General features: G+C 35.3%; 1 protein-coding gene across 1 annotated transcript in view; it reads right to left on the bottom strand.

Moving 5' to 3' along the window:
- LOC139504034 (caspase-3-like) overlaps positions 1-15,260 on the bottom strand; it is a 33,506-nt gene extending 18,246 nt beyond the window's left edge. Inside the window, exons 1-6 of the mRNA XM_071294089.1 lie at positions 14,950-15,260; positions 13,902-14,146; positions 12,987-13,004; positions 11,009-11,038; positions 9,247-9,288; positions 7,270-7,341 (exon numbers count right to left, since the gene is read on the bottom strand). Of these exons, the coding sequence (XP_071150190.1) occupies positions 7,270-7,341; positions 9,247-9,288; positions 11,009-11,038; positions 12,987-13,004; positions 13,902-14,146; positions 14,950-15,260 (718 nt within the window). The remainder of the gene's footprint in view (positions 1-7,269; positions 7,342-9,246; positions 9,289-11,008; positions 11,039-12,986; positions 13,005-13,901; positions 14,147-14,949) is intronic.
- Positions 15,261-26,444: the final 11,184 nt, after the last annotated feature.

Here is a 26,444-nt window from a genome sequence, read left to right as displayed (position 1 = left end):
AATTGTTTGAAATAAATCGAATCGCAAGAAATAAATGACTGAGATTACCTTTTCATTCCTCAAAGAGATCATTTACATCACCCCGATTATACGATTATCGATGCGATACGATGTATTCAGAAGTTCGGAAAACCTGTATTTCCTCATTGTTGAAATCTTTGGAATTGGTAATCACGCGGAACTGACCCTGCTGTATAGTAAGTATGTCTACATACAAGTTACACTACACCTTATTTTCTTTCATATTTCTTATGACTTGCGGCCACAGGTCTTACGTCAATCTCTGTTTGGTGGTGTATTTGTTGGCTAACGTGATCATCTAAAGTACCAATCACGCATGTGCGCATATATTTCGCTTTAAATTATTTGATCATCTTCCCCATCATTATATGGTCTCAGTGGTCGAGAAAAACTCGGGTTTCCTCCATTCGTGTGGGATCGATAGAGTAGACATTAACGTCGTGTTTAATGGATAGTACTTTGATCTCTTTGTTGTTGAATGTGGTGACCTTTTCCGTCCATAGTTTTATGAAAATGCTTGACTTGAATATGGTATAAAAAAAAAAACATGGATCGTCACACAACGTCTTGGTCTTGGGCGGCACTTAGTCATATTGGCAATTAAAACATAAATGATGCGAAGAATGAACGTGAATTCTTTATTCTATTGAAATAGAACTGTAATCCAAGTTTCACTCAAACGAACAACGATCAAGCATCGTTTCTCGAATTTACGACAAAATGTTTTATCCGTTCAACAAACTTTTCTATTGAGACGCCCAGATCGATTTGTACTTTTGTTAAGATGAGGTTTCAAACGATGTCGCGTTCCATCTTCTTTCTCATTGTTGGATTTTATATAGTGCACAGTTAACAATCCATGTTCCTTTAACTCACATAGTTGCGAGTCGCTGTATTCTTTTGTTGAGCATTGACTGCTCATTTGCAAGGCTTGGGTGACAAATCACAAAAAAATAGGTATATTTGATAAGGAATACACAGCTTCCGTTGGAACATCCACTGATGGTACTTATAAAAGTGGAATATCCTCGATCCACCCCTCCGTCGTCGTCCCTCGCTAGTCGTAAATTGGAAATAGCTGTTGTCTTTGTATATTAATTTAATTAATTTACACTCCAGACTGCCATAAGCCATAAACCGACGCTGTTAAAAAATGACTCCTCCGGTCATATGTTTATGTTACGATAGTTTGGAAAATCTCTTCACCGACCTATCTATCTACTCCTTCAAAACGCACTGGGTAAATGGTTCTTACAAATCACTTAAGCGATCTGATATCCGAAATAGGTAAATGTACCACATCACTCATCAATGCCATTGTTCGTCTTCGGGAAATGACACTTACAGTAAGATCTTTGGGATGTTTTGATGAATTGGTGCTGAGTAAGCAAAATAGTAGTAGGACTCAAAAACACATTCACCGTGACATATGTTCGGTCCTAACCTTCCATAAAAAGTACCAGAATTATAATTTAGTACGCCAGACGCGCGTTTCGTCTACATAAGACTCATCAGTGACGCTCATATCAACATAGTTATAAAGCCAAACAATACAAAGTTGAAGAGCATAGGGGATCAAAAATTCCAAAAAGATGTGTCGGTTCGGCTAAGGTAATATATTACTGGAACAATATCATTGTTCGAGGGTGAACAAATCTTCATATCTCTCGAAGCTAAGGGAAATGAATGCTTTATTCCACTGCATATGCTTTGTTTTCTTTCTGAATATAAGATATTAACTTATATACGTTTGTTTTCAAATCCACTTGATAACTAAACACGGCATAAACATTGATAAACAGTACTGATCAAAAGTAAATGAATAGTCTTTTATTTTAACGCAGGAATACATTTAAACACGGTTAACACGGTAAAGACTTTAGTAACGCTATTAAAAAAACCACTTCAAAAAATTGTGTACATTAACCGTGCGTAACGCTATACTAAGAGGTCCGGATCTACAGAGGGTAATATGATGTTCAGAGGGGATTATGATACTCAAAGGAGAATATGAAATTTTTTTCGGCGTCATGTGTGATATTTTCAACCAATCAAATGTTGATTTCACTATCAAAGTCACGATGCCTCGGAATAATACTAGTTTTCCAAACAGTATGAAGCACTTCACATGAAGTTCCAAGATAAAAAGGATACCATAAAATCTAGTAATTTACAATAACTACTTGGCTAACAAGATTTAGTGGCGATCTAAACGAGTCTTTTAATCATTGGTTGTAAACATAGAAATCCAAGCATTTCTAATTTATAACTAAACATCATCTTTGTAAAAATAGATAACCCTCATTATTTTTATCTAGAAGCCCATGTTTAGAGCGACCCCCCTATTTTTTGCCATTTTTTTTTCAAATTTTGAGCTCTAGTTTCAGATTTTTGAACATATCGCCCTTCAATACCTCCTCTTCAAGACCTATATAGTCATACCCCGTGAGACCCCCTCATTATTTTCACTAGTAGCCCTAGAATAGGCCGACCCCCTGTTTTTGGGCCATTTTTTTCAAATTTTGAGCTCTAGTTTCAGATTTTTGAACATAGCGCCTTTCGATTCCTTGCGCAAACAAAGCGTCTGTTTCTCCTCTACAAGACCTATATAGTCATACCCCGTTACAACCCCTCATTATTTTTCTCCAGAAGCCCTGGAATAGGCCAACTCCCCTATTTTTTTGCCATTTTTTCAAATTTTGAGGTCTAGTTTCAGATTTTTGAACATAGCGCCCTTCAATACCTGATGCAAAAGAAGTGCCTGTTTCTCCTCTTCAAGACCTAAATAGTCATACCCCGTGACACCCCTCATTATTTTTCACTAGAAGCCCTAGAATAGGCCGACCTCTGTTTTTTTGCCATTTTTTCAAATTTTGAGCTCTAGTTTCAGATTTTTGAACATAGCGCCTTTCGATACCTTGTGCAAAAGAAGCGCCCGTTTCTCCTCTACAAGACTGTATAGTCATACCCCTAGATACCCCTCATTTTTTTCTCTAGAAGCCCTGGAAGAGGCCGACCCCCCTATTTTTTTGCCATTTTTTTTCAATTTTTCAGCTCTAGTTTCAGATTTTTGAACATAGCACCCTTCAATACCTGGTGCAACAGAAGCGCCTGTTTCTCCTCTTCAAGACCTATATAGTCATACCCCGTGACACCCCTCATTATTTTTCACTAGAAAACCTTGAATAGGTCGACCCTCTGTTTTTTGGCCGTTTTTTCAAATTTTGAGCTCTAGTTTCAGATTTCTGAACATAGCGCCCCTCAATACCTGGTGCAAAAGAAGCGCCTGTTTCTCCTCTTCAGGATCTATATAGTCATACCCCGTGACACCCCTCATTATTTTTCTCTAGAAGCCCTGGAAGAGTCCGACCCCCCTATTGTTTGGCCATTTTTTTCAAACTTTGTGCTCTAGTTTCAGATTTTTGAACATAGCGCCCTTCAATACCTGGTGCAAAATAAGCGCCTGTTTCTCCTCTTCAAGATCTATATAGTCATACCCCGTGACACCCCTCATTATTTTCACTACAAGCCCTAAAATAGGCCGACCCCCTGTTTTTTTGCCATTTTTTTCAAATTTGAGCTCTAGTTTCAGATTTTTGAACATAGCGCCTTTCGATACCTTGCGCAAAAGAAGCACCCGTTTCTCCTCTACAAGACCTATATAGTCATACCCCGTGACACCCATCATTATTTTTCTCTAGAAGCCCTGGAAGAGGCCAACCCCCCCTATTTTTTTGCCATTTTTTTCAAACTTTGAGCTCTAGTTTCAGATTTTTGATAATAGCGCCCTTCAATACCTAGTGCAAAAGAAGCGCCTGTTTCTCCTCTTCAAGACCTATATCGTCATACCCCGTGACACCCCTCATTATTTTTCACTAGTAGCCCTAGAATAGGCCGATCCCTTGTTTTTTGGCCATTTTTTTCAAACTTTGCGCTCTAGTTTCAGACTTTTGAACAAAGTTCCCTTCAATACCTGGTGCAAAAGAATCGCCTGTTTCTCCTCTTCAAGACCTTTATAGTCATACCCCGTGACACCCCTCATTGTTTTTCACTAGTAGCCCTAGAATAGGCTGACCCCCTGTTTTTTGGCCATTTTTTTCAAATTTTGAGCTCTAGTTTCAGATTTTTGAAATAGAGCCTTTCGATACCTTGTGAAAAAGCAGCGCCTGTTTCTTCTCTACAAAACCTATATAGTCATACCCCGTTACATCCCTCATTATTTTTCTCTAGAAGCCCTGAAAGAGGCCGACCCCCCTATTTTTTTGCCATTTTTTTCAAACTTTGAGCTCTAGTTTCAGATTTTTGAACATAGCTCCCTTCAATACCTGGTGCAAAAGAAGCGCCTGTTTCTCCTCTTCAAGACCTATATAGTCATACACCGTGACACCCCTCATTATTTTTCTCTAGAAGCCCTGGAATAGGCCGACCCCCCTATTTTTCTGCCATTTTTTTCAAATTTTGAGCTCTAGTTTCAGATTTTTGAACATAGCGCCTTTCGATACCTTGCGCAAAAGAAGCGCCTGTTTCTCCTCTACAAGACCTATATAGTCATACCCCGTGACACCCTCATTATTTTTCACTAGTAGCCCTAGAATGGGCCGATTCCCTGTTTTTTGGCCGTTTTTTTTTTAGTTTGAGCTGTAGTTTCAGATTTTTGAACATAGTGCCTTTCGATACCTTGCGCAAAAGAAGCGCCTGTTTCTCCTCTACAAGACATATATAGTCATACCCCGTGACACCCCTCATTTTTTTTTTCTAGAAGCCCTGGAAGAGGCCGATCCCGTTTCTGCATATGTGTATTTTAGTTTAATTAAACAATGACATCAATGGTGCTATAATTTACAGGGTAGGACTACTTTTACATACGTTCTAAATTGAAGAGGGTGCATTGGTGGCCCTACACCTACAAGAAATCTGTTCTGAATATTAGCCTACAAAGAGATGTGACTTGTTTTATCAATAGATGGGATAAAACCATTTCAAAATTGTGTTAAAATTGCTATATTTTAACAGATTTTCTGCCTTTTTGAATATTTTTTTATTTAACGGCCGTTGTTGTCTTATTCTGTTTTTTTGGTTTCTCGATATATCGCCTTATTGTTCGCTGGCTTGTTGTTCGCTAGCTACTGTCTGGTGCAAAAACAGACTGAGTTGTGGCCTAAAACAAGGCTGTTTTTTTTTGTCGCCGTTACTCTTCAAATTTTACATTAATGACCTTGCGACACATTTAACATCTTAAAATTCTGGAGTTGATATTAGCGGAGAAAAAAATTAAAATTATCGGTGTTATTATATGCTGACGACCTAGTGTTATTTGCCAACTCTGAAAGCGAACTGCAAACGTTATTGGATTCTCTGAATATATGGTGCGTCAACAATAAAATGACAATGAATGGAAACAAGTCAAATGTCGTACATTTCCGTCCGAATTCTTCACCAAGATCTGCATCAAATTTTAAATGTGGAAATTCAACTTTGCAAACAGTCGATAAGTATACCTATCTTGGACTCGTATTAACAGAACATTTGGACTACCAGATCCTCAACAGAGCTGAAGGACGTTTAATTTCGAAACATAATGCGTTTAGAGGTTTTCCGTTTCGCACATTTTCCAAACTATACGATTCAACAGTTTGGAGCACTATCAGCTATGGAGCTGCAGTATGGGGTGATACAATCTTCTCTTTTGAAACGCTATTCAGAATAAAGCGATTTGCTTTTTTATGGGTGTTGGTTGATTATACACCAAACACGGCGATAGTCGGTGACTCAGGATGGATACCGGCTAATATAAAACATTGGAACAGTGTCAATAACCAGTGGTGTAGACTAAAAAAACATGGACCGCGATATACTTAACTACAAAATTTTCAAGTGGTCAGAAGTTTGTAGCTTAAACGCACGTCAATGTAAAAAAAACTGGAACTATACATTGAATTCGTCAACAATTTTTATCAGCAGACATGATGATCCTATTTAAACGTCGAAAAATACAGCCTTAGTTAAAAATGTACTATATGACAAACTTTTATCTAAATTTTACGACGAAGGGTCAGAATATCTTAATAAAACTGTATCTCAAAGGAATGGTAACGATGGAAACAAGTTGATGACCTATAGCACTTTTAAAACGGCATTACACACCTAGAAATACATGCACAAAGTTATAGTTCCATCGCATAGAAGAACATACGCGCAGTATCGGTGTGGTGTTGCACCTATCCGCATAGAGACTGGACGATTTGAGAGGCTACCCGTGCAACAACGAACTTGCGAAACTTGTAAAAACATTGTAGAAAATGAGGAACATTATATGTCTTGTTAGAGTGTCCATTGTACGATGACCTGCGAAATGAACTATTAAATTCTTTTGTCAGAACATTCAAACTTTTAAAAAAATTTCTAATCTGGAAAAATTGTCTATTGTTCTAGCCAGTGACTGTGATAGTATTATTATCAATAGTGCCAAAATCTTTTTGATGAAACATTAAAAATTTGGAAGAGTTTTACGATCATTACTACTCCATGTTTGTTGTACTATAAAATGATTCATAATTGTCAATGGCATTTGTTAGCAAGTATTAAACTATCCCCACAAAAGTTCCCGTAAATTTTGACGTCGTCATAAAAAAACATCTGACGTCACAATGGAAAAGTAAACAACCGATACCGGAAACACCGGAAGTAACTTGCACGAGAGGCACTGATATGGGTTTTTTGCACGAGGTGCACCTGATAAGGGTTATCAGCCCGGGTGGGAAGATATGGCTTGTGCACTTCCGCCCATTACACATATGCAAAAGCTATCATATCTATGATAAGTATATGATAAATAAAACTATTGTCGGAAGTATATGATAAAGCGATTAATACATGGCCTTTTCCATATCAGCCTGGGTATCATCCCTCGACCCATATCAGCACCTCGACTCCGTCTCGGGCTGATATGGGGGTCTCGGGATGATACCCAGGCTGATATGGAAAAGGCCATGTATTAATCTCTATATATCTAGCTGTACATTGATATTTATTATTATTAATTTTCTATTTTTTTTTAATCCCGTCTCTCATAATTCCTTTTAGAATGGCATTAATATTTTATATTATTTTATGTATTCGTGTATTATGTTTTGTAATATAAATAGTGAGACGTAAATAAACTGTTTGTATTGTACTGTATTGAATGCAATTGTATTTGTTATTTAAGAAAATAAATTAATAGTACATGCAATGAATAAATATATTTACCTTGATCGACGTCTGTACCTTCTCTAGCCTTCATTTTGATAAAAATTTTATTATTTATTATTACACATATTCCTGAAATATAGACACGAAATACTTTATAACACGTATTTGCCATCAAAAACATGCTGCGATTTGTGTCAGACAAAAACATATATGTTTAAGATGTTGTATTAATCTATGGTTTTGCACTGCGTTAGGGAACGACTAATTAGCTTCAAGGGGAGGGGTATGTTTTTTTTTCTAAAAAACCCCAAACTATTATGATCCCCAATTTGATGAAGAAAAAAGTATTGTGGTCAAGCAAAAAAAATATTCTGAATCCAAATTTTCCCCATACTTTATAGTGTTAAATTTTTAAACAAAATAGTTTGAGTGATAGCGTCAAAAAACTTTTTTTTTAAAAATCATTCTCAGACAAAAATGGTAGCTCCCTTATCAATTGGCAGCTTAATTAATCTAAATGTTTCTCAATGCTCAATCAAAACTTTCTGTGGAATAAAATCTGTCTTTTTATGACTTGTATTTTGGCGCCGGTGATTTGCTATGGACTTGCATGTAGCTCATTGCCGTTGTAATTTTATTTACCTGCACTTTCATGATTTACATGTAATCGTAAATAAGGGACCGACCATTAAACTTCAAAAGCTTTTTTTTTCCAAAAAAAAACATTGGGATCCCAAACCTTGATTAAAGAAAATATTGTGGTCAAGCAGATGACCAAAAAAAGGTTCTGACTCAGACAAAAAAACCATAACCCCCCCCCCCCCCCCCTTTTTTTTTGAAGTTAAATGGTGGATCAAAGAGGAAGTGGCTGCAAGACAGATTCTAAAATTGCTTACACACTACAACTCGAGAGCTCAAGAAAAAAAAATCAGTTTCTTAGCCATAAACAAAAACTTTCACGGAAATTTTCCTTGTCCAAACTATCGGCAAACAGGAGCAAGGTAGGGCATGATCTACCCATTGGTTATCTCGCTTTATAAATATTGTTGTTTTGTACATAGAAGAGGGGCGGATTTTCAGGACGTCGTTTTTTTTTTTGTTGTTGCTAAAATTCTAGATTGGACCTTTATTTAAAGTCCCTAATCAAATGGCAAAATCAAATGACAAAACACATCAACTGTCATATTCCTGACTTGGTACAGGCATTTTCAAATGTAGAAAATGGTGGATTGAACCTGGTTTTATAGCGCTAAACCTCTCACTTGTATGACAGTCGCATCAAATTCCGTTATATTTACAACGATGCGTGAACAAAACAGACACAATAGGTAAAATAGTCAAAATATGGGTACAGCAGTCATCACTGTGTTACAATCTCAAAACAAACAAACTGTGACTTATCGGAAAAAGATTCAGTTTTCGAATGGTTTTTATCATTCAAACTGATTTAACTTGAAAACGAGTTCATGGACCCCTCTTTTTTAAAATGACATTTGGTTTTAATACGTATGAAGATTATGTGTCCCAATTTTCATGAAAAAGTCAATAGTGCAATTTTTTTTAAATTTGATAAATATATAGTAAAAAATGACGTTTTTTTTTTACATTCATGAACATTTGATAAATATGAGTTATTTGTAAAAATAAAATGTACAAATTTATAGAACATTTAAATTAAACAGAAATTACAAATAATTTAGCAAAAAACAGCTTGTGTTTATCTTTTAAAACAAAAAAGTTATGTATTTCTGTCGAAAGGAAAAATACGTCAATAAATCCGAATTTTGAGGAAATATCTGAAATTTCAACCTCAATTTACTCAAAAAGTAGCACATAATGGTATATTTTTTTATTACATATTTGATTTGATCAGGTAAAACATAGCCTATATGCAAATTTTCATCAAAATTTCATTATGGGATCAAAACTGTATGAATATAATTATGCATACATTTTTATAAAGATGTTTGAAATTATGGTAAATAAGCGTGTTTTTTTTTACATTTGAAAGTCATGTGAAAAAGTGCACCATACCTCTAGGTTTTGACGTCATTTCATAAATTGGTACAGGCGGACCTGAAATACAATAATATAGAATGCATCATGTAGCCCCGAGACCACAATTAATTCCTCTATCAGTTCTTTATAACGTTTTGTCGCATTAAAACAAAATTCCCTGTGTTTTTTGTCTAATTTTTTGTGTGTGTAATGTACAGTACAAGTCCAAAAATATATCCAACGTTCAGAAAAATTGCATGTGTACATCCTACAGATTTGGCCAATACACATCCATACCCCTATAGACAAGTCAAGAGATGTTCCGAAAAGTGTTAATATTTATACCTTTTTACACCTGGCCTAATCACTCTTTGCATATCAAAATCACTCAATCACAATAAAACATCCAAAAGTTTATTTTATCTCTCTTCTTTCATTTCCACCCCATAAAAACTAAGAAATGTATGAGAAAAGAAAAGAAAAAAATAAAGAAAAAATACACTTTTATTAATTAAAGGGAACTACATTCGTAGGAAAAGCGGGATAATTAATTGTGGTCTTGGGCCTGTTGTCTGGCGACGGACGATAACTCCTAAATTCATACCAGTCCCAATAAAAATTGTCTTAATATCAAACAGCTATCGTATCTGCGTTTGCTTGCTTCTCTTGTCAGGCTAGTGATACTGTGGAAGAACTATAGTAGGTATACCACTCGGCCACCGAGTTTTTAATATTTTAAAGCTATATAGTTTTCTAATTGGATTACATCCAATAATATAATGTATTGTTATTACAGGGTATTATTTTGGATTACAATATATACTTCGAAATAAAGAATCCGTAACCCTTAGATTGTTTTTTGTGTATTGCCCCGAAACAATAAAATTGAGAATGGAAATGGGGAATGTGTCAAAGAGACAACAACCCGACCAAAAAAAACAACAGCAGAGGGTCACCAACAGGTCTTCAATGTAGCGAGAAATTCCCGCACCCGAAGGCGTCCTTCAGCTGGCCCCTAAACAAATATATACTAGTCCAGTGATAATGAACGCCATACTAATTTCCAAATTGTACACAAGAAACTAAAATTAAAATAATACAAGACTAACAAAGGCCAGAGGCTCCTGACTTGGGACAGGCGCAAAAATGCGGCGGGGTTAAACATGTTTGTGAGATCTCAACCCTTACAATACAAGACTACAATAATATAAATAATATAATTCCTGACAAAACTTTGTTTTTCTATTATAATACATTAAAACAAGCATATGAAATCCATATTTATTTTTCGTAATATGAATTGTTAAAAATTAGACCGTTAGTTTTGTCATGTAAATTATCATGTCGGGACCTATCATAGTGAACTTTACAGTAGATTTTTTTCCCTTTATTGTTGAAGGTCGTAAGGTGACCTAATATTGTTTATATCTTCTTAATTCAAACTGTGGTGGAAAGTTGCCTCGTTGGCAATCATACCACATGTTCTTATTTTTCTATATACTTGTATTATCAGTATCATTAGACACTTTGACAAATTACACCAACTACAAACACTCAGTGTTGTCAAGTCTCGAGACTTAAACATTTGTATGCTTATTCGGCGGCATTTTCCTTTGATCTACTGTTTTTTTTTTCTTTCTTTTTGATCTGTACAATTTTTGCCAAAATCTCAAACATTAGTTTAATGAAAATTTGACACCCAACCCCCCAATTAACATCCCTCTTCTAATTCCCATTTTATCATATATATTATATTAGAAAAAGACAATGCTATGTAACAACATGTATGTGACTTTACCTGGAGGGATAGGTCTGTCTCGAACTATAACTGAAATCAAATAAAAATCAGAAATATTATGTGAAACAAGTTACTAGTAACTTGTGAAAAATAACATGGAACTCGGAACAATTTTATAAGACAAAGTCTACCAACAAGAATTTCTACAGCACCAAATGAAATTTATTTTCATTTCTCATTAATTTGTCTTTGCTTGCAGTGTAATACAAACACTTTTATTTTTTTGAATTTTCTTCTTTCGCATGAATCAAAAGGACTGTTAACCCTTCCATGTATTCATTTCACTGTCATAGCCAAGAAACCTAGTAAGTGGTTGTTTGACAAGTCTGTCATATTTTATTTTGAGTATTTGTTGTTGACAGCTCATCTCCATTGTTTCTGTTTAATCTATTGCAACTTGTATAGACTTGTGAGATTTAAGATATTGGCATATTGTTTAGACACCTATCTATTGTCGAAAACAACATATTATATTGCCCTTTGTATGTTGTTTGTTTGTTGTTGCTTTTTTTTTGGTCATTGGGTTGCTGTCTCAACGATGTATATCCTTCTGTGCATAATATAGATATTTACATATACAAGTTACATGTGTATGTAAAACATGCCTTTCAGTTTACTTATAAACATGATATGTGACAGTATCTAAGCACACTTTCGGGTATTTCTTGGTTGTACAATATTTACGTTATGTGATACACGTATAAAATTACTCAGAAAAACACTTGTGAAGATCATGCGATATACGGACATCGCTCGATGTATATATGACATTTACTTTTGTTGACATTCATAGATATATCAAGCAGGCACCATTATTGCAAGACATCATACCAGTAACACAAACACGAAAAAGACAAATTCATGCAGTTATTTGCAGGGCAGTATACCCTCAATTTATGACGGGATGTCAAAAACATGAATATTTATTATAAATAAAACCATGATATTTTCTTTTAAACCATTTTATCACGTTAATATATCAATTTGTTAATGTCAAAGTGAAAGAAATTTATAAAGCAAATATTTTAAAAGTTGTTTTTTTTTAATGAAAATAAAACCTGTGCTTTTACAGCATTAATAGGGACGTTTTAAAAAACGTCCGTAAAACGGATGTTTTAAAACGTCCGTAATACGGAAGATCCGTTTTACGGACGTGGTACTATTTTTCCGTAAAACGTCCGTGATACGAATGTTTTACGGATGTATTTCATTATACCTGTGTAATATAAATGTAATGTAATAAACAACAATGCTTTGTAAGCAATAAACATTCTCGGAAAACATAAGTTTACCAGGAAATGTTTTAACGTGTGATTGTTTTTTTCACACATATTTACACGATATTTAGAATACCGGTCCTGCATGCATTTTATCTTAAAGCATTTGTTGTTGTTGTTGTTGTTCTTATTTGTTTTATGTTTGATTGTTATTGTTTTTTTTTTGTTTTTTTTTTTTAAGGTGTACACATGTGGGGGTGAAAATAACTTTAAAAATTAAACCGTTAGTTTTGTCATGTAAATTATCATGTCGGGACCTATTATAGTGAACTTTACAGTAGATTTTTTTTCCCTTATTGTTGAAGGTCGTATGGTGACCTAATATTGTTTATATCTTCTTAATTCAAACTGTGGTGGAAAGTTGCCTCGTTGGCAATCATACCACATGTTCTTGTTTTTCTATATACTTGTATTATCAGTATCATTAGACACTTTGACAAATTACACCAACTACAAACACAGTACACCCAGTGTTGTCAAGTCTCGAGACTCAAACATTTGTATGCTTATTCGGCGGCATTTTACTTTGATCTACTGTTTTTTTTTCTTTCTTTTTTATCTTTACAATTTTTGCCAAAATCGCACATTTGTTTAATGAAAACTTGACACCCAACCTCCCAATTAACATCCCTCTACTAATTCCCATTTTATCATATATATTATATTAGAAAACACAATGCTATGTAACTATGTGACTTTACCTGGAGGGATAAGTCTGCCTGGAAATTAAATAAAAATAAGAAATGTTATATGTGAAACAAACTACTAGTAATTTGTGAAAAATAACATGGAACTCAGAACAATGTTGTCTGTGTTGTCACTTTCAAGGATTAACAAAACAAAATAGTTTTTGGCCATATATATGTGAATGGCATTTTTTTTAACTGTTTAATATAATATAAATGTAATGTAGTAAACAACAATACTTTGTAAGCAACAAACATTCTCGGAAAACGTATGTATACCAGGAAATGCAGGGGCGGATCCAGCCTTTAAAAAAAGGGGGGTTCCCAACCAAGGATAAAAAGGGGGGGTCCAACTATATGTACCCATTCAAATGCATTGATCAGCCAAAAAAAAGGGGGGTTCCAACCCCCGGAACCCCCCACCCCCTCTGGATCCGCCACTGAAATGTTTTAACGTGTGATTTTTTTTGTTTTAGCGACTTTCCTTGATATGTGTATCCAACAGCGTGAACTACTGAGCTTCATATCGAACTAGACTTATTTATAATTGACTTCGGATAAATGTCATACACTTATTTCGTTTTGGTGACATGATTTGCCTGTATCATTTGACACTGAACGTAAACATAATCATCATCAACACGTTCATTGACACTTAATAACTAGACCTACTAAGTCTCCAAGAATGCTCTAGAGATTCAACCAATCCCTCCATCACAGAGTGCATACCTTCACTATCACTCATAAAATAGAAGCTTTACTTGGATCATTAATCAGCTCATCAACTTCTATACAAAATGGTTACCATTTTAATTAGAACTTTGGTGGATGGTTGTCTCATTGGCAATCATACCACATCTCCTATTTTTTTTTATACTTCTGTGAGGTTTAATTTTATGTTTATTATTTCCTTGACTCAGTTGTACATACCCTGATACTTATCAACGAGATCTACCAAGTCTCCTCTGTTCTCCAGAGATTTCACCATTTCCTTCAATAGATTTGTATGATCTATTTCTATTATCCCCCTTTTTTCTAGAAGTACAAATAGGTCCAATGCTGATTTGATAGTTGCTTTCTCTTGTTGCGTTAGTTTAAATACACGGGGAGAAAAGGAAGCTAAAAGTTCTACGTCATCAGATGCCAAATCTTTGGATATTTTGTAAAGTAAAATCCTGTAAAATAAGGTACTATTTCATCACTTCTGGTATGATACGTCATTCCGAAATCATGTTTGTTACTCTAAAATTATAATTTGAAGCAGGTTATTTCCTTTGTCGGCAGTAGAACTGCGTCTTGCAATGCAGCTCATTGAAGGGTCGACGCTTTGCGGTATTAATTTTTTGATGATTTAAAGATATTAGTTGGTTTAAAACATGTATATGCATTTAGAAATTGTAAATGTTATTTTTTCTTGTATAAAGCTGGAATATTTGTTTATTAAAGAAAGACATAATTTACTTTCAAATTCATACCGCTGCTATGCACTCCAGCGAACCAACTATTTCAAGAAAGTAACTCGAATTTAATTGTAATTTTAAAATCAGGTTGGGGCTTTCGTTAGTGAATTTTAAGAATGTCCTATATTCCTGTAATATTAGTTCCTATATATGGTGATACATGTAACTCTTGTTTATATATTTGAATAACAAATCTCGTGTTGATTTCTTTGTAAAATAAAATAAAACGTCTGACATTTGCCGATATTTGTACTGTCTTACTTTATAATAATGATATAAAAGTAGAGCATTTCCGATATTGTATTCTATAATGTCTCCTTAAAGCTTGGTAAGCACTAGAAGGGTTCCGAGTAAAACGATATTTGCAAGCAAGCAAACGAGATAAGCAAGACGGCAAAAGTGGACTTCGCCATCTTATTGTTGCATTAGAGCTGTAGGGATTGATGGCAGTCTCATCAATACAGCTGAAATATTTGGGACTACATATACATGGTCAATATGATAACTGGGATCATTACCTAAAAGGTCTGACACTGTCATTATGTTGGCCCATTTCTTTTTCAATTTGAGTTGGGTTCAACCCAAGTCGCCCGACGAGATCTGTTCGTCCCATTAACTCAAAACATTCTGCAAGAAACCGGCCATTATGAAAGGCAACATGTTTATTGTTTTCAATAGCACTAAACAAGTCTAAGGCATTGGTTGCTGGCATTAACTTATGTAGACCTGCCACGTCTTTCATTAGGAATTTTAGATTGTCCATATCATCACTATCTAAATCACTACATATCTCTACTAGTATGTCTTTAGTAATGCAGGTTAAAGCCATTGTATAATGTTGAAATTTGACAAAACAGAAATAGATTTTTTTTCAGTCTTTGTTTTTCTTGTTCAATGTTGCCAGCTAAATCACTCTGCAAAAGAAAATGCAATTTGTTGAATATCTCGTAAAATTTCCAGACGCCTTCTTTTTAATAAATTTGTGGTGCTGAACACCAATATATAGTACTGAACCAGTCCATGTTTTACATGTTCCTTATCATGTATCCGTGACGTAGTACACAGAACACACGATTCCGAACTCTTCACCTTACCACATGCATTGACATATTGCTTATTTCCATTATTACTGTATTTTATGTATTATTGTTGTATCACCTGAATAAACCCTGGTGAGTTTCATATATATTGTTTTATATTATTAATTATATGCTCGGATCACAACATTGGCGTCGTCGACATCTCGAATCTGTTGATTTTGAAACTACCGCTCTGCACGGTACGTTTCACACCATTTGCTTTCAATTATTGCAAATTATAGCAAGGCTATATTTTAAATTAAAACCTCCATCAATTTTGGAAAGTTTTAGTACCTTTTTAGTCAATACTACACATTGTATTCACTGTTGAAATTTAATGCTTGGCTAGTTTCTCGTTTTAGTGAGTCGCCATTTTGAATAGCCATTAGCTGTATCTTGTCCAAATTGAGCAGGACGGAAGTTGGATTTCTGCGCATGCTCTGACAGAACTACAGTACAGGCATCGTGGTTTACTACAAACACCGTTCGTGCACAACTACAGTACAGGCAAGGTGGTTGATGACAAACACCCTTTCGTGCACAACTACAGTACAGGCATCGTGGTTAATAACAAACACCGTTTCGTGCACAAATACAGTACATGCATCGTGGTTGATGACAAGCACCGTTTCGTGCACAAATAAAGTACAGGCATAGACACCATACTCACGAAACAGTTTACTAGTAGTTTGAAATAACAATCATAACAAACCATTCAATTTAACCGAATTTTTAGAATGCCAAAACTTATCATACTTATGGATGCCACCTTGGATCAACTTCAATCAGTTGAGGGTATAGACAATGAAATGGCCATACAGATACTTGAGGTTAGAGATGCCTCACATTTCATAGACTTTAATACAGTGTCCGGCATTACTGGTGTGCCAAAATCAACTTTAAAGAAATATTTCATTGAACCTGGCATGTTATTCTTTTATCAGAAAATACATAATGATCTAGTGAGTTTCAGACAGGAAATCAAACAGGACTTGTCCATCATAACTTCAGGACTACAGTCCATTATAACTTCAGGATTACAAGAGGAAGATAAGACAATGGCTGAAGTTGACAAAACGGAAGAGACTACTGGAACATCAGGTATCCGCTTAACTGAAATGGAGACAAGCCAGTTAATAAAGTCAACCACCCAGTTCCAAAATCACATACCATTATTGCAGGACGAACATCGTGAAGTTCCAGAAAAGCTAGATACTTTGATAAAACATAAAAACCAGCAGGTTGATGAACAATTTGGAACTCAACCTAAGTGTCTTAGCACTCCAGCTAGTTCAACACCATATCAGGACTTTAGCGTGGTGTCACCTATCAGTAAATCTACTTCATACTTTATGAACAAAGACATCATGGGAAACCCTTGTGCTTCAGCAGAAACCACTCTCAAGATTGATACTGCACCAAGAGTAGTTAAACAAAAACATGAGAAACCCAACACTGAAGTTTCTGTTGATCAGGGGCCCTTGGCTCCGCCTATGGATACTCCTTACACTGGGCAAGCTCAGTCGGACACAACATTCACCATTCAAACCCAGTTTGATATGTCTACAATTGGACAGGGGCCTTTGGCTCCGCCAGTATCTTTATATGATGCAGATCATTACATAACCAGAACCCATGAAACAAAACTAAATTACTTTGTCTTACCGGGTTATCCTGGTCTGGGGACAATGGTCCCGTCTTCAGAGTATTACCCTATCTCAGTTGAAGACTGCCCTGCACCCAAATTGTCACCAAATTGGTCTTGCAGTAACCTGCTTCCGAGAGTCCAGCACATTGTTGGATCAGCTGTATCGACAGCTCCAGCTTTCTACTCGGGATCAATTACGAACACTCCAAATATAACTGCAATATCATTACAGTTGACGACTCCAGTTGTAATGTCTTCCCATGTCCAGTCTGTGGACAACACTTATGTTAAGACCAACTGTGAACTTACACCTGACAGACACAAGTGGAGAGAACGAAAATGCTGCCACAGGGAATCCTCCTCTGCTTCAAGTGAGGACTCTTCTGACCGACAACCATCCCAATTGAAACAGTCCTATGCCAGGGGAGGAAATATGAGTCCTCAACCGCTGAAGGTGCCAATCTTCACTATTTCTTTCAATATATCTTGGGAATATTTCCTGCAGGAACGTCAGAAGGAGGTATCCCGAAGAATAGTAGAGGCAAATCACAGCGCTATAAGTGGAGCATTAAAATGGACCAAGTCTTCATTACCTACCGAGAAAGCCAGTTATGGAGCCAGTATGACTTACGCTAGCAGTCCTCAATCATATTTCCAACGACAAGTAAAAATGTCATACATCAACGACTCAGATCATTGTCCACAGAGGCCCACGGCCTCACTGAACAGTCAGACATTTGAAAAGGTACAATCAGATATAAAAGACTGTATATCTGTAGTTAATCAGTTATTAAAAGATGAAAGTAGTAAACGACAATTACCTCCTGCGGTGCACCGAGAATATTACAAATCCCCCTCAATGCGCCCTCACAGAATTTATGTCAGATCACCAACTCCATCAAGGTCACAATTGAAATTCAGGAGTCCTCAGAATTCACACTCCCCCTCACAACAAAGTAGTTCAAGTTCTAGTAAAGAACAAGACTATACTTTTTAGAGGACCTCGATTTCACAAAAAGACCAATCTTTAAACAGGTCAGGGTCAGGCCACTAGGCTCACGCCTGACCCAAGAGGAAGAGAGCCATAATGAGCTTATTGTTAAAACTGTTGGTAGAAGTTTAGATGTACATGTAGCTGTAAATTCCATACAAATCAGGGCTACCATTGACACTGCTGTTTTAAAAGGAACTGGACTTCAACTACTTACGGATATCCTTGCCAATTCAGGGCAATTCACCATTCGTGTCATATATTTGATCGGTACAATCAACCTTGGCCTGCATGGTCTGATTGTATGCAGCGCAATGGTAGACTTGGTTCGCTATGTTCTAAATTCATTTATGTTCAAAACAATGAAAAGGAAATCCTTGCCTGAGGACGATTATGATACTCTCCTCATACAGAACCACCTACCTGTCTTAATATCACACGTCATGGAAATTACACCACAATATACTGTAAACATTGTCAATAATACTGCTAGTGAAATCTCGCCTATAGCAACAGACCTTTCTAATAAGGTGGTCCGTGATGAAAATAGGTACGTGGACATAACAGATGGAACATCAGATAACCATAAGGTCCGTCGCGAGGGAGTCTCCCAACAGAGATCTGCAGGGGCCCAAGGTCCCGCAGCATCTCTTGTCACTGCATATAGTTTAGCAGCAATTGATAGGAAATTGATAAATTCTTATTGGAGCTTACCACATCAGTGTTTTGTATGTGGATTAATGACACAGGCCAAAATGGGTTGCCACGTCTTAAAGACAACTTTGTCATGTTATTTTGAACCACACACGACCTGCTGGAGATGTGAAGTTCCGACATGCAATTGAACATAGAGAAGAACGTTCCGTATTTGACGAAGACTTCTTTGCTGCCAGCTTATGCTGGGTTCACGTCATCAAATTATCACAATGCTATTAGAATATTCCACTCTTGAAAATCTCTTGGATTACATTTTACAGAGAGAATTTTACACTTTCATGAAGTGCCAATTGTAACCTAAAGAATTTCCGTTCGTACACTATCACGTAAACTACCCGTGGAACCTACCAGTGATTGCCATTGCCTTGAGTTGTTTTATGAATATTCCGTTTTCTGTGTTAATGTTAACAGTTAATGACAGTGTATAACATATCTTTTAGATTCCAAACCAAGGATTTATCTTACTCGTCATCTTGTTATTTCGTTTATTAAATTGCGTAACTTTGTCGAACTATATAATATACCGTATTAGATTATGTTTCCAGAGAGGAAGAGACATTTTATTCTTATGACCGTTTGTTTTGCATATTCCATGTACTTTGAAACATTGATAGCGTCTATTAAAAGGAATATAGAACGTTTAACATGTGTACTTTTAAGTATGAACTTTTATACAACATTGAAATCTGATGTGTTATAGGAGACCTTGTTTATTCAGACATTTCTATATGGATTAATTTTGACAGACAATGCTTTCCTTCTATTTATTATAATTACCCCTGGTCTGGTTCTACTGAGATAGGGCGAGTGTGGTGCTGAACACCAATATATAGTACTGAACCAGTCCATGTTTTACATGTTCCTTATCATGTATCCGTGACGTAGTACACAGAACACACGATTCCGAACTCTTCACCTTACCACATGCATTGACATATTGCTTATTTCCATTATTACTGTATTTTATGTATTATTGTTGTATCACCTGAATAAACCCTGGTGAGTTTCATATATATTGTTTTATATTATTAATTATATGCTCGGATCACAACAAATTGTTTGATTCTAATATTCTCGAGACAAAGAAAAAAAATCTGGTAGAGAAGGGAAAATGAAAAAAACAGTGTGTTTCCATTTAAAACTTGGTGGAAAATACTTGATCCTTTTACATGTAGTAATTAAAAAAACAACTTTTTTTTATGTTGATTTAGGTGGTACCCAACACTTGCACTAAAATGAATTTGGCTCGTTTAATTTTCATAGAATTTTGTCAAAGTACTTACTTTGACCCTTTAACAAAAATATAAAAAATTCAAAAATTTTGAACCAACCGTTTTGTCAGAAAAATTACACTGGTTATATAGCAGTTTGACAAACACCAATTTTGATCATTGGGAAGCTTAATAATCCTTTTACAACACAACGTAATTAAAACGTTTAGCTGACTTTACAGAGTTATCTCCCTGTAGTGTTAGGTACCACCTTAAATTGGAAAAGTTGTCTGTCTTCACAACGTAACACAACATAACTCGTCACATAGATACAAAGCAGAAATACATCTACTTGTAACAAATCATAGAGTGGGCGTGGCAGGGTACTTATACATCCCCACAACAAAAAGACACTCAGTACATATCTGAGAGTACTCGCAGTTACTGACAGTTGGTGCAAAGCTAATAAGAACTAATAAAACAAAATTCATGCATCTAAGAGTAAAACATCAATCAGTACACATCCAACATCCAATGAATTTAGTGTAAAGAGGTCATTAACAGTCAGAGAAAAACATGACCTTGTGCAATGCCAAAATACAGAGTATAATTTATGCATAAACAAATAATACTTAGTTTGATTTCAATTTACAGACAACAAAATAAATATCAATACCAATAAAAAACAATATTCAAAGATCTTATTTTAGCGTTGAGCTGGTAACCCTTAAGGATAAGTCTATCTAAAGGATCGATAAGTTAAACCGGACCGAACTCAAATCCCGGGCTCTGTAAACAACATCTGCGTAAAAATTAGGATGCAATTGCTATCCCGTTTGAAATAAGTTTTCTACAGGTGTTTTACTCACAGGGTCAAACTCTAAAAGTTGCCAAATCCTACTGGATATTGAATATGAACGAGTGTATATCAAATGATTATAGTATTGCTTCATAATTTTGTTTATTTTCACCGAAATTGTATTCGGGAAGACTTACTGTTGTTCAAGCCGTTTTAATACAAAATTGCATACGGTTTTTTTTCAAATTTTGTATCAAAAGACATCCCTTAACCAAATAAAATCCTTTGTATTCAAAAGACAATACATAGCTGTGCATCCAACATAATTTTGGTTAATGATGTCCTTCTAAAACATTTTGGGGATAATTACTGAAATTTTGCAAAAATCTGTCAAAACTTCGGTTATCGGCTATTTTCAGGCGTTTATAAAATAGTTGGAACATAAACGTACACATACTGGGCTTGGATATGCTTTGCATTGATGGTCAGATCAAATGTTTTTGAACGTCATTGGAATTCGTACTATTCGTGCTTTTTCAATGGAAACTGGGATGTCACAATGCAAGAAACTCCATAATTCGAAGAAACATGCAAGTAAAAATTGCAAGACGTTTTGAAATTTGTAGTGAAATAAATGCAGGCAAAATGGTCCTTCATCTTTGGTATTTGGTGCTTCTCCTTTGTGCCTGATCAGTCTGACTAAAGCCAGCCCCCACTATCCACTAGCGTTTGTAGGGACGCAAATGGATAGTGGGGACTGGCTTTAGTCAGACTGAAACTTAATACAACTGTTCTAGCAAAAACAAGAAATTCTGTATCATAGTGTTAAACAAATCAATAGCATTCTAATGAAATGAAAAAATAAGTACACCAGCGCAAGTTTGGTCGAAGCAAGACTCTTAACAAAAACACACGAAAGGCAAAATCAATGTTGGATAGGTGTGGGCAGAACAAAACAGGGTTTTGAATGTTTAAAGTTTATATTTACAGTAAATTTACAAAAAAGTAACATGATAGCAATAAAATCGAAGTTAATTCAACCTTTTTCGACTTGCACAGACAATTTCAAGTTCTAACTGAGCCTTTTATAACATGAAGTCTCTTGGTCTATTCGAATGGCATCATGGTCCATCTCTAAATGTACAATACTGAAAATAGCCTCGTTTTCCAAATCCATTTCCGTACGGGAGTTTCTTCCTCTTATCTAGCCTACTTTTTGAAAATCATGGGCTTTCATTTCAGCGAGAATAATTTGGCTCTGATAGTTTATTCTTTGGTACATTTCCTTCGTTCTGTGTCAAAGGAAATTGGTAATTTGTAGTAATACCGAATATATAAAAATCGTTTTCAAACAGGATAGGAAACCTACGTCACATGCATCATGTTGTACACGTAAAATGGCGACCAGAATACACGGATCGTATAATAACCTTTATGAGGATGTATAAGTACCCGTCCACGTCCAATCTGTGTTGTTAGATGAATTTCTATTTGTATCCATCTGATGAATTACGCCTTTTCAAATGATTTTTATAGTTTTTTGTACTGTTACACCACTGTCTCAGGTTATGGGAGGATTGGCGCCTTCATACCCGTTTAACCCCGTTACATTCTATATGTGCCTGTCCCAAGTCAGGAGCCTGTAATTGAGTAGTTGTTGTTTGTTGCTCTTTATCATGTCTGTTTTTCGTTTATTGTTTTGTATAGCATGTTCTTGTTCACTGTCACAGGTGAGGAGGAGGTTTTGGCGCCATCTAACTAGTTTAACCCCACCACATTCTGTATATGCCTGTCCCAAGTCAGGAGCCTGTAATTCACTGGTTGTCGTTTGTTGCTGTGTAACATTTTTGTTTTTCGTTCATTTTTTTGTACATATACATTTTTGTATCAGGCTGTTAGTTTTCTCGTTTGAATAGTTTTACGTTTGTCATTTCAGGGCCTTTTATAATAGCTGACTATACGGTACAGGCTTTGCTCATTGTTGAAGACCGTACGGTGACCTATAGTTGTTAATTTCTGTGTCATTTGGTCTCTTGTAGAGAGTTGTCTCATTGGCAATCATACCACATTTTCTTATTTGTATAATAATCGCGCAGACGACTGTTTTACGATTGAGTAATCTTTGTTTATTATGTATAATATTGGTAAACAAATAGAGAATTAAATTTCGTTAATAGAAAATAAAAGGATGTGGAGTAAATGTACATGGGACAACATCGCACACAATTTAAATCATTATTAATGCTTTAATACTTGTGGTAATATTGCGAAATTAAATGTACGCATATTTATAAGAAATGCCAATTTTACCAAAAATAAGTACAACTCATGTTGTGTATTATCTTGCGGTTTCAATCGTAATGTTAAGAGTTTGAAGCTTTCTTAACTTTTATGTTTGGGATGTCAAACTCAATTAAACTCAGTATCGTCCTGAACATGCATGCAATCTTTTTCACTGGACGTTAAGCAACCAACAATCAATCAAACTTAGTAAGGTCGTTGGTATTGAAATAAGTTAACTGTCATGTAACATAAGATTTGTCTCAAGTTAAACTGTCAGACGAGTGTGTTTTTACTCTCTCGACGAACTACATGTGAGTCAATGATCATGCACTTGCAGTAATTATACATTTGTGTCTATCATTCCCACGCTTTGATAAAAAGTGTCACGTACTCAGTGTATATGGTGATTACCGGATTTTGTACAAGAGTATATTCTTTGACTTTGTAAATATTTCTATAGTCTTCTAATATCTTGAGACTTCGATGCCTGATACCAGTAAGCAAACTTTGCCTAGGCAGTACGTATATACTTTGCGTCGGTCAGTGCAATTTTGTACCTGTGCGCTAGTCATTCTGTGATTGATATGTACACTGTTTTGGGTTCACCAAATCTCTACCACACCTGTGCACTGTTTACTTCATCCTGTCTTTTAAAGCTATGCACAATGCGTTGATTTTTTCCTTATTATAATTGGACTTATAATGTTGTTTTTCTATAAATACAGGTAATTTTTATGTAACAATTCTTATATGATCTACAATAATCGAATGTGATTGTTCTGTAAGTTTCCTACTGGTTTACACTTCCGAATAGACCCTTACGATGATGTAGCCGAACAACATTTGTAACATATGTAAATAAACAATACGTCTATTGCTTTTTGATATGTTCATGTCCGATATATATTCACGAACGGCATCCTTGGGTTTGAAGAAAGTTGAAATGTGAAGAATGTTTCGGTTGAGAATGATAAAGATTAAACACATTTTTCTTTCGGTGTTATTGGTGTGCACAAACGTTACATTAAAGTCATGTGCAAGTGCAAGATCCGTCAGTGACGCTCGAATCAAAAGAAGCTGGAAAAAAATTGCATCAATGCAACAAACTCAAATCGAAAGTAGAAAAACTATCAATATTCAAACTAAACGATTTCATTTATAAAAGGAATATTCAATGAGAGCCAATATTATTTACGAAGGGATGATTTCAACTTCACCATCTGGAACTCTTGGTTTAATAGCTTCCTTGTGAGCAGTAACCCTCTATCAAGAAAATCATGATAGGAAATGCAAGCACGGGAATATCGTATCAATTGGGAGTAATTGACAGAAAAAGAACTTCTTGCGCTAGGTATAACTAGATTTACAGATTTAAAGACGATATTTCTGCTGGAACTTACTAATGGAAACAATTGACGACTTAAATTTAGCTACTCAAAAACGGCTTTCCGAGAACTTTTGACCATAAACGCTAAACAAAAACTTTCAAAACATGTTTTGCAATCATTTTGACTAAGAACTGAACACCTATGGACAAATCAAGATTAACAGTTAGTACACTTTAATTCACGAGAACTCGAATAAAACGTTATCGTCAGATGGACAAAATACATAAAATAAGATAAGACAACGATTCGTTTGCTTTAATTACAAATGTAATATTCTTAGTTTCCCATCTGAAAACAAAAACTCATTCTACGATTATTTTCCTTTCTTAAATAGGTGTCTAGCTTTTTTGCTCTTTGACGTTTACAAAATTCAGGGTACCGCCCAATGACAGCACTTCAACCTCTGGTCGATATTTGACTATGACAATGTATAAGTAAGTTTTCGTAGGTCACCCTATGCCGCATTTTTACATCAACTCTCTCCTTCCACTTGTTTATTCTTTCATTTCTCTACCTTCCCTTCTCTTATCTTCCTTTTGATTTTTTTCCTTGATTTTCTCGCCTTTCTAGGCCTCCCATTATACTTTCACCTCAAGAGAGGTATGGTGGTAACTAGTGTACTCTACATATAGTTTACAAACCACAACTTTGCCAAAACAATTTTTTTTATATGCATTTACGATTAAGTACAATATTAGATAGACATATTCCGGAGGGAAAAATGATGAAACATAAAGATGTCACATTGATATTTTACAAAGGGAACAGGAATTATAGTTTATATAGAAATACATTGTATAGCCATGGATAAAACATACCAAAATCCGCATATCCAACAAATTATTTTAAACCTTTTTTCTCAAAATTTTAAAACAACGGGAAGATGTGGTATACTTTAGAATGAGACAACTACCCACCATGCAGAGATCAAATTTTAAAGCAAAATAGTGTTCGATGAAATTTTGTCTTGTATAGGGATATTCTATCATTATATGGATCGATAGTCATGACATTTGGGTCCATGAAAAAAGAGTAAAACCAAACACTGAACTCCAAGGAAATTCAAAACGGGAAAAGTTTATAAAAACTGTTAGAATCAAACGTTATTAGCCAACAGAAAGAGTGGAAAATAATTCGCATATTCCTAACATGGAATCAGGTAGGCCCCTTTCAACTGATTTTTATAGTTTGTACTACTTAATATGTTGTGTTGTAACACACTTCAAGGTTAAGTGACTGGTTGAGAGCTCACAAACATTTTTAACCCCGTCACATTCTTCACGTTATATGCCTGTCCCAAGTCAGGAGCCTGCAGTTCAGTGGTTGTTGGTTCATGTCTGTCATAAATCTGTCATGATGTTTTGTTATAAATTAGGCCGTTAGATTTCTCAAATGAATTGTTTCAGATTTCATGTAGGGTCCTTTTATAGCCAACTATGCGGTATGGGTTTTTCTAATTGTTAAAGTTGTACAGTTGCCTATAATTGCTTACATCCACTTTATTTGAACCTTTGTCGATAGTTCTCTCATTGGCAATCATAATACATCTCCTTATATTCATATTGGTACAGACATTTTTCGGAGAAATGGTAATATTTTGAATAATAATATAATTTAGCATGATAATAAACATATTAAACGCATAGCTAGTTAATGGAAAACATATTCTAGTTACAAACTTAAAATTAGTTTTTGCACATCATAGATTACAATAATTCAAAATAAAAACTTGCCTGTGAACAGTATATATGTTATATGAAATGTTGTTTGCAGGACAATAATACATAGGGGAAATTATTTTATTCTACAAATGACAGAGAAATATGATTTCATGAATAGGCCTACACAATATACACAACAACAAAAAAAAAAAAAAAAAAAACGTTTTCAGGGTCCG

The sequence above is a fragment of the Mytilus edulis genome, chromosome 14, assembly GCF_963676685.1.
Source record: "Mytilus edulis chromosome 14, xbMytEdul2.2, whole genome shotgun sequence".
NCBI classification, from domain to species: Eukaryota; Metazoa; Mollusca; class Bivalvia; order Mytilida; family Mytilidae; genus Mytilus; species Mytilus edulis.
Note: the sequence above shows the minus strand (reverse complement) of the source record. Positions and strands in the feature narration are given on the sequence as shown.